We start from the raw sequence: 15,632 nt of genomic DNA on the forward strand, positions 1-15,632 counted from the left end.
ATCTTTTAATGGTTTAAAATAAAAAAAATAAAATAAGAAAAGTCTAGTTATTTCCATGCAGTGTCCAGAAAGAGGTGTTGTTCAGCTTGTAGGGCACCACAACTGCTTCCACCCACCTCCATCATCATCATCATATGAAATTACTTTTTGTCACAACAAAAAATAGTGGCAGGTAAAATATTTGAGTGGCTGGTAACAAATTTTGTCCACCAGCCATAGTGGCTGGTGGACAAAATTTTTAATTTCCACCCCTGTCCTGAACCACTAAACAAATTTGGATGAAACTTTTAAAAAGCAATCATTGAATGCACATCTTCAATTGATTACCTTTTGGAGTCAGTTTGATTTAAGATGAATGCCACAGCTAACTGACCCTAGCTAATACGAAAATGCCTATAACACAGTCATTTTCTACAGATATTGAGCTCAAACTTGATTTGGTTTTAGCTGAGTCATTCAAAACACACTCTTTGAGTGTGACATCATATTACATGAGATCGGGTATAGCTTTATTTTCAAGTTTAGACCAAAATGACTACATGTCATCTCTCAACATAAGATCATCTGAGTCTAAAACTGGCATAAAAGGTAGATAGGGACATGCATTTCATCAAGACCTGCTAGGTTTTAATTGTAATGTTTTATTTTTTACCTCAGACACTTCAGTTTAGCTGTTGATGATGGCCTAAACATCAGAGTTATTGCATATTTTTTGCATATATTGCATATAGGAGAATGATAATGGCCAAGATTACTGTCTTAGATAAATTTACACCAATAATGTCAAACTGCTCCTGCTGATGCACAAGAAAACTGATCGTATGGATGTTATCTGTGGCATGAAAATGGTCAACAAAGAGTTAACAGTTTTACATGGCTCTGTCTAGTGTGTGAGTTTTTGTTCTCACCACGTCTTAGACTGTCTCCCATTATCACATGCGGCAGCTTGAGCTTTATGAATTACCTTCTTCAGTATGTGATCATTTGCAGCGTATTTAGATTTATGTCTCCCCTCTCAGCCATCATTATCTTTTACAGCAGCATAAGTTTTTATATGAATCTCTGAGACACATCAGAATTACCTCAATTTCGTGCCTGTTTATCACAGATCTCGCAGCATTTGGATCCTCTGCTCAGGCCGTTTAACATATTTTAAACTCCTCACGGTTGATGTGGCAACACACACCATATAACTGAGTAGGAGGGTGTGGTTACCTAAATGCCCTCATTTTTACTGCTGAGGAGGGGGGCTGAGAAGGCTTTAATTCAGTGGAAAGTGGTTCTTCTATATTTGCCCCGACCATACAGTGACTCCACCCTCTACACACACCACATGAAGTCACCCCAGCAGGAGAGTTTATGAACACTCAACCTCTCCTCGTGAGGTTTGCTCTTTTGATTGCTGAAGACCTGGCACCAGCTTGGACAAAAATAGAACAACCAGCCTAACCAAGCAATGATCTCCTGGTATGAGTGATGCTCGGCTGAGGTGGTGGAGCTCAGCAGAGTTTCAGTGAATGAATTCATGAATTAAAAAAACGGAAAAGCTTATTGCTTTGTGTGAAAAGAGAAAAAGAGTAAATATACAGAAGGACTGGATGAAATTGTTGCAGTTCTGTAAGCGGGTGGGTCAGGTGGACTAAAATGACTTAGACCACATATATGTAACGTTGGGGTAATTACTAGGTTGGAGGACTTAAATAGCTGGGCCCACAGTGGTAAACACACACTGGCAGTCAGGGCAGCTGCCTCTTCAGTAGCTATCCTTCCATCTTGTATAGCTGGAATCGAATCAACTCAGACTGTTGAGATCTCAAACGCTTGGCTTTAATGAACAAGAAAAATAACATCACCGGGAAAATTGAGCTGATCTGGATAATAAAATAATTTTTGGATGCCCTATTTCATGTAAAAAGTTGGAATTCCACAAAGATTAGACTTTCATGTTTTTTGTAAAAGTTGATTTATTGCCACAAACAAAAAGCACAGAGGAAAGACTCAAATATTCTGTCAGGGCCATCAGGGCCTCTTTTCATCACCAGCCAGGAGACCTGTGTCAACAGACAGAGACCTGTCGACAAATCTCACACAGTCCTGCAAACCAGCTGCAGTTGGAATGCTTACAGTATGAACACCTGTTTTAGCTGATGGAGCCAAACAGCTCTCAGGATAATTCTGAACCACTTTTGGCAAAATTATGCACATCAAACAAAAATAAAGGGCAAAAGCAAATACTACCTCAGCAAATATGAAAAGAACAGCACATTCAACCCTTTAAAAAAACAAAAAAACAAAACAAAACTGAAAAGAATAAATACATTCGCTTGAGGCATCACTTCCTAAACTTAAAAGATTGTAGCTTGGCGAGACGCTGGTATTTCCTCTTTTTAGTTTCTGTGGTGTAAAAGGAGTTTGTGTTGCTTCTGCATAAACATCCTGACAAAACTGTTCTCGAAACCACAGCTGAATCCACATTTATATGTTCAAAAAAGAAAAAACTGGACACGATTGTAAATGAAGCGAAAGCAGCATTAGCATTACATAAAAAAATAAAGCCCAGTGCAAAATTTAAACATGCAAAATGTTTCCATTTTCACTGTTTTGTTTTAGTTTAACTGTTAGTTTAAACACTCTTGCTGTAATAGCTTGAATTTTAATTTTAACAATTTGTTTTATCATGTTTTGTAAAAAAATTGAAAGAAGTTGAAAAAGCAAACTTTCATAAAATATAAAGCTCTGTATTAAAAAAACTAATAAATACAGTTCATTAAAAATGACAAAAAAATAAGATTTCCCAGCATTTTCATCATGGGTTAATCCTTGTTCAAGTCTATAAAGATTTAAACATTTTATCCTCAATTAGACTTATAGATTTGTCTGTTAGCATCTCTTCACTGCTGACAAGCTTGTAGCCAAACAGCTTCAGTGTCGGCCCACAAACTCTCTGTACAACCTGGGCTATCTTGAACGGCAGACTGAACCTCCATTTCTCTACTTGTTCTGAGGATTTCTTTTGCGTGGAGTACACTCCACTGGTCTCCTTAGAAGCCTGAGTGTTCTTCAGGATCCAGGATTTGACTTGCGGTGTAAAGGGGATCCCTGAAAACCTGTACATCTCGATTGCTTTCCTCATAGGAAACTGAGCGATGTCCTCGTAGCGCACCAACATGTAGCGGCCGCGCAGCCATGGCGGCTGTTTGAGGCCAGCTTCCGCAGACAGTCTAATGTTGTCGCAGTTACCCTTCAGCTTCATCACCTCAGCAAAATCAAGGGACACACTCCCACCTTTGGCCCACTCCTTCCAGTTCTTGTATTTGGCAGCAAAGGCCACCATGCGTGAGGCCAGCACAGCCCGAGGGTCCCGAACCAGCTGGATGAATTTGATGTCAAGACGCGGATCCTCGGCTAACGGACGGAGATTCTCAAGCTGGCGCACTCTAACAGACTTGATGACCCTATGCTCCTTGTTGAGGCAAGACTCGGACGCCATAGTCAGGTTCAGGGGCCCGCAGCGTCTTGTCCTGCAGTGATAGCGCTCAAAGACTCCCTTGATGAAAGGGCTGCAGACAGACTCCTCGCACAGAGAGCTGCTGGATTCCCTGCGGAAAAGTGCTGTAGTGATGTGGTTCACAGGAAGGGGATCGATGAAGCTTTCTAGCAGGGAGAAGTCACACAGGAAGAGCTGCCGAAGCACATCACGATACGCCTTGGCAGATGCTGTAGCGTTGGTGCCCCCGGTCTCCAGAGTCAACATTTTCTCCACGTGCCACAGTGGCTCAAACAAGTAAAACATGTTCTCGCCCTGCTGGTTGAAAAACTCTCCTACGAACGAGGAGCCAGTCCTGGTGGTGGCCAACAGGAGAACATGTTTCCTTCTCCTTTTCATCACCTCCTGGTGCTCGCTGGAGTTCTTCAGGCGCTGCTTCATCGTCACAAAGTCCTTGCTGAGTGAAGGGAAGGAGGCATTTTGCTTCAGCAGAATGTGGGAGAAACCACTTGACTGTTGAGGGTCTTGGGGAATGTGCTTTAACGTGATTTTATCTGACACCCTGGAAATGTAGGAAGAACCACAGTCATGTTATTTTTGTAACATTATATTCATAGCTTGTTTACATTCACAGCCAGTGCTAAAATCAACTTACCTTGAGATTATCTTGTTCTCTTTCTCAATGATGACAAGTGCCACGAATAAGAGGATGGGCATGGTGTATTTGATCCTCATTCTTGTCTGGATATTATGTCACACCCTGCTTCTTAATAGGTTCTGCCAATCTTGTGGTTCTCCAGTTACCTTCTTAAAGAGCCTTCCAGTTATTTGTGTTCCCTGCTGTAGGCAATGTTTCATCCTGTAAAATGAAATAAACATCAAACCTGTCAGCTCAGTTAAGGACAGCTGAGCACCAGCTTTGTCTCAACTCTTTTTGTTACAACACTGTGATATTTACTTGCAATCAGGGGGAAGTTGATGCTATCACTCGATATGTAAAACTGCAAAGTGACGCTGAGTCACAAAGGCAGTTATGAAAATGTTCTTTATGATTTCAGGACTTCCTTAATTTCTATGGTGTGCAATTTTAGGAGAGGTTCTTTGTTTTGAAAAAAAGGGTGGAAGCATTTACTTAAGGACAAAATTATTATAAATGAAAAGATAAGAATGGAAAATAACCAGTGTGTTACAACAGAATCTAAGCTGTGAGGAAGTCCTTGTTATCTTTAAGTGCACTGGTGCATTTTAAGAACATGCCCACCCACCATGCCAGACTGGGGGCTGGTGCACACAGAGACACACACTGTATTTATGAGTTAGTGTGATGTTTTAAAAAACTGAGCAGAAAAACAACCGTGAGAGCACGATGAAATATGAGTGGCAGGCTGCAATCAAGCACAATCTTTCCAATTAAACTGTTATCCCACTACTGCAAAGCTGCTCGCAAAAAAGAAACAAAATAAATCACAAGTTGTCTGGCTTTAAGTGCTACTTTCTACCCCCCGCAAGTGTAGGCAGAGGAGCATCCTGATGTCCACACTACTATATCTTACCCTTTGAACAGAGGCCCTCATTGACTTGACTTTGCTTTTGTGCCTCTAAAGCACAGAGTGAGACGGACGCAGGTCCGATTGCTGAGAGGTGTAAGTGTGCTGTGCCTGAAACTGAAAGGGAACAGCCTCCTTGTAGAGCCATAAATTGCAGTGCTCTAAACCTGGGGGGGGGCACTCAGGATATTTATAAGCCTCACACTAGGAGGGTAGTCAAATGAAGATAAGATTGGATTTAATGGCACCTGTTTGGGAGCATTTTGCACATTCCTGAAAGATTAATTTCAGATCACTTTGAAGATAATGACAGCTAGACTCAGATCCCTGACTAATCTTTGGAGATTAGCATAATCCTGTCTACCTTTCCTGTTGATGAATGGGTCAACAAAACAGCAAGAGTAAATGATACAGCCTCCACACTGAAGAAATTTTTAAAGCATCAGAAATCTGGTGGTGTTAATCAGCAGAGCCTCATGCCTTTTCCCCTTACAGATCCCCAATGTTTGATATGAAACACTAGTAAGTAAGTAAAGTTTATTTATATAACGCTTTCCACAGATAAAAATCGCATTGCTGCAGAGCTTTGGATCAGCTGGAGATGATCAACAGCTTTTTTGTTAAAAGTGCATTACAATAATTTAAATGAAAGGAAATAAAACTGTGGCTAATCATCTTATCAAACCTCGGATTCAGGAGGAGCAGTGTGGCTTTCATCCTGGTCCTGGAATAATGAGAGAGATGTTTACCCCTTGTGGTGTCACTGAGGGGGTCAGAGGAGTTTGACTCTCTAGTCTACATGTGTTTTGTGGATCTGGAAAACGCTTATGACTGAGTTCCTTGAGGCTTTCTGGAGCCAGGGTCACTTTTAAGGGCTATCCAGAGCTGTGTCCACATGCTCGGCACAAAGCTGAGCTTGTTCCCGGTGCAGGTTTGTGGACAGGATCTAGGTGCAGCTGTGGGGAGGAGGGTGTCAGGTTTGAGAACCTCAGGGTCTCATCTCTGCTCATCATTTTTGCTCATCATTTTTGCAGATGACGGGGTTCTGTTGGTGTCGTCAGGCCTTCGTGGTTCGCAACCAAGTGTGAAGTGGCTGGGATGAGAGTCAGCTCCTGGAAGTCATGGTTCTCAACCAGAAAGAAGTGGAATGCTCCCTCCAAGTTTGGGGGTGAGTCTCTGTCCCTAGCAGAGGAGTTCAAGTATCTGGGAGTCTTGTTTAAAAGTGATGGATGGAGCAGGAGATGTCTTGACAGACAGGCGCCTTGTGTATCGTAATGAGGGCATTGATCCAGTTTGTTGTGGTGAAGAAGTAGCTGACCAAAAGGCAAAAAAGGAAGGAAGGATGATCATCTCAAGTTTGAATTTTGACACTAACCTTCTTAGTTTGGAAATATTTCTCAAATAATAAAAACAGTTTTGTACCAGCTCTTTGACTATGACTAATTTTTTTACATGACTAATTTCATGCTGTCTGAGGCAAGGATTACACGTTCTGTTTTGTCTGAGTGTTTTTTCGAGGTAGTTCTTGTTCAACTAGTTAGTAATTTCTGACAGTTTCAAGAACTGAAGGTCCTCGAAGGAGCAGTATAGCTGGAAGTAATAAACATATGAGATATGATAGAATTTATTAATAATCTGGCCTGATAGACATTATTTTCAAAATTCTGGCGATCCCGGGTGTCTTGAAGTTAACAAATGTGGAGGTTCGGTTCTTGAATCATGTTACAACCTATGCTCATATGAGCACAGAAGCAGGTCCAAAATGACTGCAGTCTAAACACAGAAGACAGTTGGACACTGGCTGTGAAATTCTCTGAGTGGGAACAGGAAGTTTGCTGCTCCAGTGGAGCACTGTTGACGTGGAACGGCGTGTAATGAAAAGGCGAACAGCCTGGGTACAGAGATGTGTTTTCATTGAAGGGAAAAGCCAGCTCTGTCTTGCACCACCCTGCTGCATGCCACAACCACAAAGGTTTCCTTTACACAGGAGTGACTCTGGACCCTCTATTTTGGGGTGGGGGGGTGAGACGGCAGAACATAAACTGCTGGGTCATTCACACGTCACACTGTTGGAGATCGAGTCCCTGGATGTTACAACTCGGGCAGAACTGGTCAGACTGCAAGAAATGTAAGCGCAAACTAACAGGAGATCTCAGCATGTTTGCTCTTTTGTCTAAAATGACTATCTGAACTAATTATGACAAGAAAAAAAGCTTGACAAATAAGACATGGGAAGACAGTTATAGCACTCTTTCTACAGCTCCGCAACTCAATGTATACCTTTTTCAAGATTTAAAAGAATATTCCACATCAACAATTCATCAAGTAAATAAGTAGTCAGATGTTTTGTCATTTATATAGTAAATTAGATGTACACCAATTATCTCAGCTTATTGCATCTGCTGTGTAAAGAGGAAAAAAACCCACATGAGCTGACATTCGTGAATATTCACAAACCACTGAGGCATATGACACGTTTGATCATCTGCTCATAACAAAACCGCTGGTGCACCATTTATCATCTTGTTACAAATGGTTTTAATAGCTGCCTCTTATTTAATGTAAATCTTATGTGAAGACAAATTAAACAGCAGCCACCCAAGCCTGCTTTGCATGGAACAGTACTCCAAGTGTTCATTAGAGTTTCAAAACAGATGTATTTAAGGTTTCTGTTTTTTAATCTCTAAAACAAGATGTGTGGTTGAAATATTTACATGTATCCAGATTAGGAAAAAAAATTAAAAAAATATTGTAAAAGCAGTTTTATTTGTCATTTTAATATATCTGTTTGCATAAAATTGAGGCTGTTACAATCAGCATTACAAATCCTCAAAACCGTCTAACAATATTTATCTGAAAAATGAAGTTGTTGGGTTGCTTTGAAAAAGGGTTATAAAGGCAACAGTGACATATTAAATAAATGTCCTTGAATTCCTTGAGGACAACAAAAGTCACTGTCAAGGTTTTAAGGAAAGATGTCCTGCACTGTGATGGGCTTAAAAATGTGGCAGCCTGTTTGAGATGAGTTTTAAAAAAAAGGTTAATCAGTTGTAGAGGTAAATCTAATAATTATTTCCTGTAAATTTTATTAAAATCTGTCAAATGGCTCATGAGATATTTTGCTAACAATCAGACACAAACACTGGCAAAAACATTATTGCCCATTTTTACTTTCAGCGGCAGGTGATAATAAGCTACAATCATTTATAACATTTATAAATAATGTTTATATCTGGGTATTTTTGTACATACTATTTAAAATTTACCTTTTACGTTAGTTTGTTGATGTCATCAGGTGGCCACCTTCCAAAAGGAAACAAGGTGGGCTGAAGTCAGAAGGTGTCCATTTCTTTGGAAACTTTTCATGGGGCTTTGTGTCACCGAACATCAAACATAGTTACTGTTTCTACGGTGACAAGCCGTTTCTTTAGTCCAACACGGCTTCATCACAGAGTGAAATAGAAATACATAGTTTAATAAACAGTTTCTATGGGAGTGGAGGATGTGGTGAAGTTATGGGGTAAGAGAAGTAAATTAAACACACAGTCTCCTTCCACCCAGAGCCTGCATGCACCCATAAAAAATGTAGCTACTGAAATGGATTATCACTTGCTGACAACGGCAAAAGGGTGATTATGCTTTTGGCCGTTGGTGTGCGTCGGGGTGTGTGTGCATGTGTTTGTATGTCTGTATCTCCTGAACCACTTGGAAAGTAGTCATTGCACGTTCAACTACAACTGATTAACTTCTGGAGTCAACCTGATTGAAGATGGCTGCCACAGATAAGCAGCCTTAGAAAATTCGAAAATGCCTATAACTTAGTGAAATTTACAGATATTGAGCTAAACTTTGGTGTGGTAGCAGCTGAGAGTCATCCCAAACAAAAACTCCAGGTGTTAAGTGATCCCACAAGATCTCTTTGTTTCATTCATTATTAGAGTCAACTTGGTCTGTTCATAAAATATTTTATGAACTACTGGAGAAATTTTAATGAAACTTTAACAAAAAAATAATTTGATCTACCTCTCCAACTGACTTTTGGACTCAACCCGATCCAAGATGGCTGCCACAGACAACTGACCTTAAAAAACACAAAAATGGTGTTAACGCAGACAATTTTACAGATATTGAGCTAAAATTTAGGTTGGTAGTAGCTGAGAATGATCCCCAACACATCATTTGAGCACAACAAATTCTGTGACATCTTTTGTTTCAAAACCTAGCATTAATTGTTGAGAGTCACGTCATTTGTGTGTTAGTAAAATATCTCATTAACCATTGGAGGGATTTTATTGAGATTTTCAAAAAGAATTGATTGGAAGTGCATTTATAACTGATAAACATTTGGAGTCAATCCATTATAAGATGGCCGTCCTGCTAATTGACCTTAGCCTACACAAACATTACTCTAGCACAGTGAATTTCCAAAGTATTGATTTAAAACCTCATGTGGTAGTAGCTGACAGTCATTCACAACACGCACTCCAAGTGCTAACAGATCATACAAGATCTCGCAGTATTGCATGAATTTGCGTTCAAAGTTCAGATTCAACTGTCATTTTTCATCTTAAACTCATGATTACCAGTAGTTCAATTTCATCCTCTGTGGAGGACATTTGTAAACCTGAATATCTCCCACTCATTACATCCTTCTAAATTAACTCATTTTGCTTTCAACAGAGGACATTTAGAGCTTTTCAATTATACTAAATGTGAAGGGGTGGGGCTACTTACCTTACAAAGATTGTGAAATTTAAACCAAAAATTGGGATTGGAGAATATTTGTTTTCCTGGCACGAGCTTAGTTTAAAACTTTGGCGTGTATTTGTTTTTGATCAAGGTGATGATTTTGAACTTAGCATAAATCATGCAAAACATTTGAAAGAACATGCATGCATTGATTTAAAGTAAACCAAAAAAAGAAGAAGTTGAACCAAAGTTTGCAGGAAGATGACTTCCTTTTTGTACCCACCATCATAATGAGCTCTGGGGTCTGAAGGCTTTCCTGCTTTCCATCCACTTGTTCAGCCTCTTCTGAAAGTGCGACTCGGGAGAGAAACTATAACTTCATTACTTCCCAAATCATTTGCGTGACAAAAAGGAATCCGTTCCAAAAGATGCATTTGGACTTGTTTCATGTGAAGCACGAGAGGCAGATGAAAACATGGTGAGTTTGTTGGAGATCAGGCTTCCTAGTAGGACAAGTCTGTCTAAGGGTCGCAGCTCACTGAGTCACAAGAAATAACTTTGGTTCAGAGGAGCGGAGCTCTGAGCAGGAGGCGCGCTGTCACGGCCCCTCACTGAGACCCCCCCCAACTAAACTGGAAGCACAATCAAACTTTACACATAAAAAAATGTTTTATAGACAAAAGAGGGGTGAAAGGGGGAGTTCTGGTCTAAATTTAAAATTAAATGTAGCGATTTTAAGGTCAGTTTAAAAACTTTGCAGTCGCTTTAATAGAAAGAACTTGGGCACCATCTAGTGGATAAACGCACAAACTACAACAACATACAGGAATGGAAATCACACAGGGCTATTTATGCCTTAAAGCATTAAATATACAGGACTGTACAAAAATTTGAATGGTTTAAAGTTGTCTTGATCAGCATTCAGGTTTTCCGAATGTCTTTTAAAGTTTTTGAATGGACTTTGACTGTGTTTTCACTCATTTTTAGTGCGGTCCTTCCACCTGATTAACATTTACAGCGGGTGTTTAAAAACATGGAAAAGTGGAGGCGAAAATAAGAGCACTACCTACAAATTAAGAATATATGAGTGTCCCATTTTAAAGAATAGTAAACAAACATCTAACAGGGACCCGACACAGGACCTGATAGATGCATCAATCTTTATTTTATCCATGTGATGTTTCTGAAGAGCTAATAGCGCTTTGAGAAACCCCTTGTTTGTTCTGAAATGCAATTTTATTTTGCTACAAACTCCTAATAAAACGTCGATATATGCTCTCTGCAGTAATAAGATTGTATGACATTTGAAATCAAGTTACAAAACATTGTGTATATGATGTAACGCTCTAATATCAGTTAATTTATTTTATGTAGACTACTGGGCTACTTAACAATCGTTTATTTAGGGAAAAATAATCTTATAAAGTTTACTTTAGTTATTTTTTTCTTTTGTTTCACCTATAACAGAGAAGCGTTGACAGGCTCTGAACTACAAATCCCATCAAATTTTGTCGCCTAATGATGACGTAACAACGAGAAATTTCCGGAAAGTCTATCAGCGCGTTGCAAAACACTTGCGTCAGAAACTTGCGCACTTGGTTTTAGGAAGGTGAACAACGAACCTTGCTGTCGATAATGAGCCTTTACATACTGTTAAAAACCTTTAGGTTAATACTCGCATGTAATAAATTATACTTCGTTAGTTTAGTAAGTGTAATTAATTGAATTTAGGAAGGTTTCGGGGAATTTTTAGCCATATACTGTACGTAGTTAAACGATGCTAAGGTGTTAGCTCTGTTTAATCACCTAATCTGCGCTAGCATCACAAGCGTTGTTATCAAACGGTTAATATTATTACAATATATTCAATTTGTTTGCTGTTTTTGTGACCTTACTGTAAATAAACGTTTGTTAAGGACAATTCGACAGTTGCTAAGGATTGATGCACAGACTTTACACCCCAGCAGTCCGCTTCTTTTGCTTACTTTCTGTTTGTTTTGTTTTCTTTTTTCAGACAGATACAGACTAAGTAGAGACACTGCGAACATGTTGGTGGCGAGGCTGACGTGTCTGAGGAGTCTCCCGCTCGTCGGGCTCCGTCCCGGCCTGTCACAGGGCTCCTCGGCCCTGAGAGCACCCACCCTGAAGGCCTGTCCACCGCTGCTCACTCCCCAGCAGGTACTGTCACTGTGAGGCTTGATCTTCAGGCTGGTATACACGGGACTTAAATGTTGCCCTGTGCATTCTGATTGGTAAACTCTTTCAATAATAGGGCTATGGTTGCTAGACGCAATAGAAAGATTTTGCTGTAAATATTGGCCATTTTCTAGGTCCTAGATCAAGTGTCTTTAAGCTGATGCCTTCAAAAATAAACCATATATTCATCATCTTTTAGGATTTCTTATTAACCTTTTTTTTAATGACAGATGTGTTGTTTTATAGTTTTTCAGGCTCTCTTGAACTTTTAAACACAAGCTTTACAGGTATGAAGTCACAGTTGTTACGGTTTACTTTCAGACCAAACAATTAACAAGTGATGATTTAGCTTTCAGTACACTTTTGCTTTTACAGACTGATGTTGATATTATGGTTTTGATCAGACACATACAGAAAGACGGCTTGCTTATAACATTTATGGTTCTACACGTATTTACCCAACCTAACTTGTAGTCTTTCTGATTGTGGAAAGACTGCCAAGTAAATTCCAGCTCTAAATCAACATTTGTCATTCAAGATTTTCTGGTTTTATTAGGGTTATGCCTCCAAGGCCAGATTTGGATTCCGCCGAGTGAAGACCGCCAGGGAACAGCTGAAAGAAGCAGCTTTTGAACCAGCAACAGATACAGCTATTAAAAGTAAATGTTTTGATAAATTCTTCTTACATACTGTATCCTTACATCTTGTTTCAAATTGTACACTGTTGCATTGCTTAAGTTTTATGCCTACCTCCTTTGTAAATGGATCTCAAAAATGTAATGACCTCGTCTTCTTTAAAAAGCATTCATAATATTGAGTCATGAAAATTAAAAATATATGTAAAATTTGTTTTCTTACTTTGCTAGTTGACAGCATGGGAAGAATTTTTCTGGCTGGAGGTGCAGTCGTGGGCCTTGGAGCTTTGTGCTACTATGGACTTGGCATGTCCAGTGAAATTGGTGCTATTGAGAAATCAGTGTGAGTAACAGCTCTTTTCATCAGCAGCTCTTAAATTTAATTGTAAATCCCATATATTTTAAAAAATGTGTATCATACCACCTAAAGATTTATTTGCCCTGTGTGTAGGATCTGGCCCCAGTATGTGAGGGACAGGATCCACTCTACCTACATGTACTTCGCAGGCAGCGTTGGACTCACGGCTCTGTCGGCTATAGCTGTTAGCAGAACCCCGGCACTCATGGGTCTGATGATGAGAGGATCCTGGCTGGTGAGCTTTCCAACTAAGATGGAATTTCCCCATTTTTTAATTTCAGTATTGAAATGAAACTAAACTAAATGTTTACAGAACCTGTAGATGGTTAGAAAGAAGTGACATTTTTAGATGTAGTTCATGTGAACTATTCTTTTTATTCCAGGCGATTGGAGCAACTTTTGCAGCGATGATCGGTGCAGGGATGCTGGTTAGGTCCATCTCATATGAGCACAGCCCGATGCCCAAACATCTTGCTTGGATGCTTCATGCAGGTTTGCTGTTCAGTGCCTTTCACTAGTTTTATTTCATTGTCCCACACGGACCTGTTGTTTCTGTCATGTAGTTGCATTGCTTGAGCACTAGAGGGTAGCATTATATAGGTTCACGGAAAACATCTGATCTTGTCTTTTGAACCTATACAGTTCACTTTACATTCATTGCCCAGATTATTTTTGTTGTTTTAAATTATTAATTTGTTGCCTTTTGTCTTTATGTGTTGATCAGGTGTGATGGGTGCTGTCATCGCTCCTCTAACTCTCCTGGGAGGACCTCTGATGATGAGGGCTGCCTGGTACACTGCAGGCATCGTGGGAGGTCTTTCTACTGTGGCCATGTGTGCCCCAAGCGAGAAGTTCCTCAACATGGGAGGGCCATTGGCTGTCGGCTTTGGAGTGGTGTTTGCTTCCTCTATTGGTTAGTAAAGTTAAACTTCTGTTCCTAAACTATTTCAAGTTACTTATGTAGGTTGAAGATGATCAATCCTATACAAAGGAAGAGTGCTGCAGTGATTAGCCTCATTAACATTAATTATTAATGAAGATTCTTTTTAATCTCTGTCATGACAGAGACAAAAATGTCACTCAAAAGACACAAATGAAGTGTTGTTTAGTTTCTAATTTAATATAGAAAAAAAGTGGAGAATTGTTTCTTTTAATCAATCCATAATCTCAACTAATATGTGGATACAGATTAGGATAAGTAGAAACTGTTACTAACAGAACTTAATGCTTTTAGCTGGTGCAAAATTGTACACACAGTGGGTGAACAACTTTGTGCAGAATTTCACAAATAATTTTATCATTGTTGTGAGAAGTAAATTACTTGTTTCACTAAATCTGTGAGTAAAATCACACTTAAAGTGTTTTCCACCCTAGAATACAATGATTTATGCAAATTTAGTCATTAGTTTTCTCACAACTACTAGAGTAACTTTTGTGTGTAGGAATTCATCTTTAAATCAGGGTAAAGTGAAATATAGTAAAATCCCTTTATAGATATGGAGCATTGACATTTCACAATTAAACTGTTGACATATGAATATGACCTATACCTGCTAATTAGATACTGTATTATATACTAACTTGCAATGGTATACATTTAATTAAATATAATTGAGTAACACAGCTGTTCAGAACATTAAAAGAGAAGAGTTTGTCAATTTTAGTTTACATAACTGTCAGGATAAGCCTAATTATTGTACATACCAAACAAAGCATCGTGTGGGTCTCGGATGGTCATTTTGAACCCAAAGCAACAGCGAGTCTCACAGCAGCTTCTTTCTGTATCCAGGGTCGATGTTCCTGCCTCCCACCTCAGCAGTCGGAGCGGGCCTGTACTCTGTCGCTGTCTACGGAGGCCTGGTCCTGTTCAGCATGTTCCTCCTCTATGATACACAGAAGGTCATAAAGAAGGCGGAGACACACCCGATGTACGGCGTACAGAAGTTTGACCCCATCAATGCGTAAGTCGCTGCAGGAATTATAATGTATTTTTCCATAGAGTCTGTTATGTGATGTACAATTGGGAATCTCATGTGTGCATTAATCCGACAGGTGTATGGGGATTTACATGGACACACTGAACATTTTCATCAGGCTGGTGATGATTCTGTCTGGTGGCGGCAACAGAAGGAAGTAAAACTCAGAATGGCTCCTGCTCCAGTTTTTATGTTACACACAGTTAAAACATATGTTTATCCCAGTCAGCATACACCAGTTTTCTCTTTAGATACAAATCTCATGTGGCTGGAAGACCAACATAAATGTTTTGCAAGTGTTTCAAAGATGAAGATTGCACTCTGATGGGCTTGTTGCAAGTACAAGTCAAGAAGACAAATTTGTGTAATTTGAGGATGGTTTGTGATGGAATCATTATCTGAAAGTTTATTGTTTATTTTTTACAGGTTGCACATCTGGTAAATCTGTCAGAGTCACATTAACAGGAGTTTTTTTTGAATTTAGTTTTTCTATTTATTTTCATTCAGAATTAAAATTCAGAAATGTCAACCACAGAATTTCCCACATAAGCAGAACAGAAACTTACTGAACTGTATGTACATGCTTAAGACGTGAAAAGATATTTTATTTCTGTAACAGGATAAAGTTGTTGACATTAGTTCATATGTTTAAGGGAATTTGGGAAATTTTAGCATCACTAAATAAACATGTTAAAAATGCTGAATTTTGGAGATAGTGTTGATCTTTATTAAAATCACAAGGAA

The 15,632-nt window shown here is 39.3% G+C and overlaps 2 protein-coding genes across 8 annotated transcripts; one reads left to right on the forward strand and one right to left on the reverse strand.

Annotated features, from left to right (window-relative positions):
- Positions 1-1,946: 1,946 nt before the first annotated feature.
- On the reverse strand, positions 1,947-10,274 carry chst3b (carbohydrate (chondroitin 6) sulfotransferase 3b). Of its 4 annotated transcripts, XM_037981061.1 has the most exons (4): positions 10,007-10,274; positions 9,058-9,115; positions 4,143-4,346; positions 1,947-4,049 (listed from the first exon to the last, which is right to left on the reverse strand). In XM_037981061.1, the coding sequence occupies exons 3-4, from the start codon at positions 4,220-4,222 to the stop codon at positions 2,831-2,833; spliced, it is 1,299 nt and encodes a 432-aa protein (XP_037836989.1). In that variant the 5' UTR covers positions 4,223-4,346; positions 9,058-9,115; positions 10,007-10,274; the 3' UTR covers positions 1,947-2,830. The 4 variants fall into 4 exon arrangements, with proteins under 4 accessions (XP_037836989.1, XP_017290183.1, XP_037836991.1 ...); XM_017434694.3 differs by lacking the exon at positions 9,058-9,115; XM_037981063.1 differs by lacking the exons at positions 9,058-9,115; positions 10,007-10,274 and adding an exon at positions 8,301-9,029.
- A 993-nt stretch (positions 10,275-11,267) lies between these two features.
- Positions 11,268-15,592, forward strand: ghitm (growth hormone inducible transmembrane protein). 4 transcript variants are annotated; one of them, XM_017433512.2, is made up of 9 exons: positions 11,268-11,332; positions 11,738-11,901; positions 12,476-12,578; positions 12,786-12,897; positions 13,006-13,147; positions 13,296-13,404; positions 13,637-13,825; positions 14,702-14,873; positions 14,965-15,592. In XM_017433512.2, exons 2-9 carry the CDS (start codon positions 11,770-11,772, stop codon positions 15,047-15,049), a joined length of 1,044 nt encoding a protein of 347 aa, XP_017289001.1. In that variant the 5' UTR covers positions 11,268-11,332; positions 11,738-11,769; the 3' UTR covers positions 15,050-15,592. The 4 variants fall into 4 exon arrangements, with proteins under 4 accessions (XP_017289001.1, XP_017289010.1, XP_017289021.1 ...); XM_017433521.3 differs by having other exon boundaries at positions 11,303-11,390; XM_017433532.3 differs by having other exon boundaries at positions 11,309-11,430.
- Positions 15,593-15,632: the final 40 nt, after the last annotated feature.

Source organism: Kryptolebias marmoratus, linkage group LG17 (genome assembly GCF_001649575.2).
Source record: "Kryptolebias marmoratus isolate JLee-2015 linkage group LG17, ASM164957v2, whole genome shotgun sequence".
In the NCBI taxonomy this organism is placed as follows: Eukaryota; Metazoa; Chordata; class Actinopteri; order Cyprinodontiformes; family Rivulidae; genus Kryptolebias; species Kryptolebias marmoratus.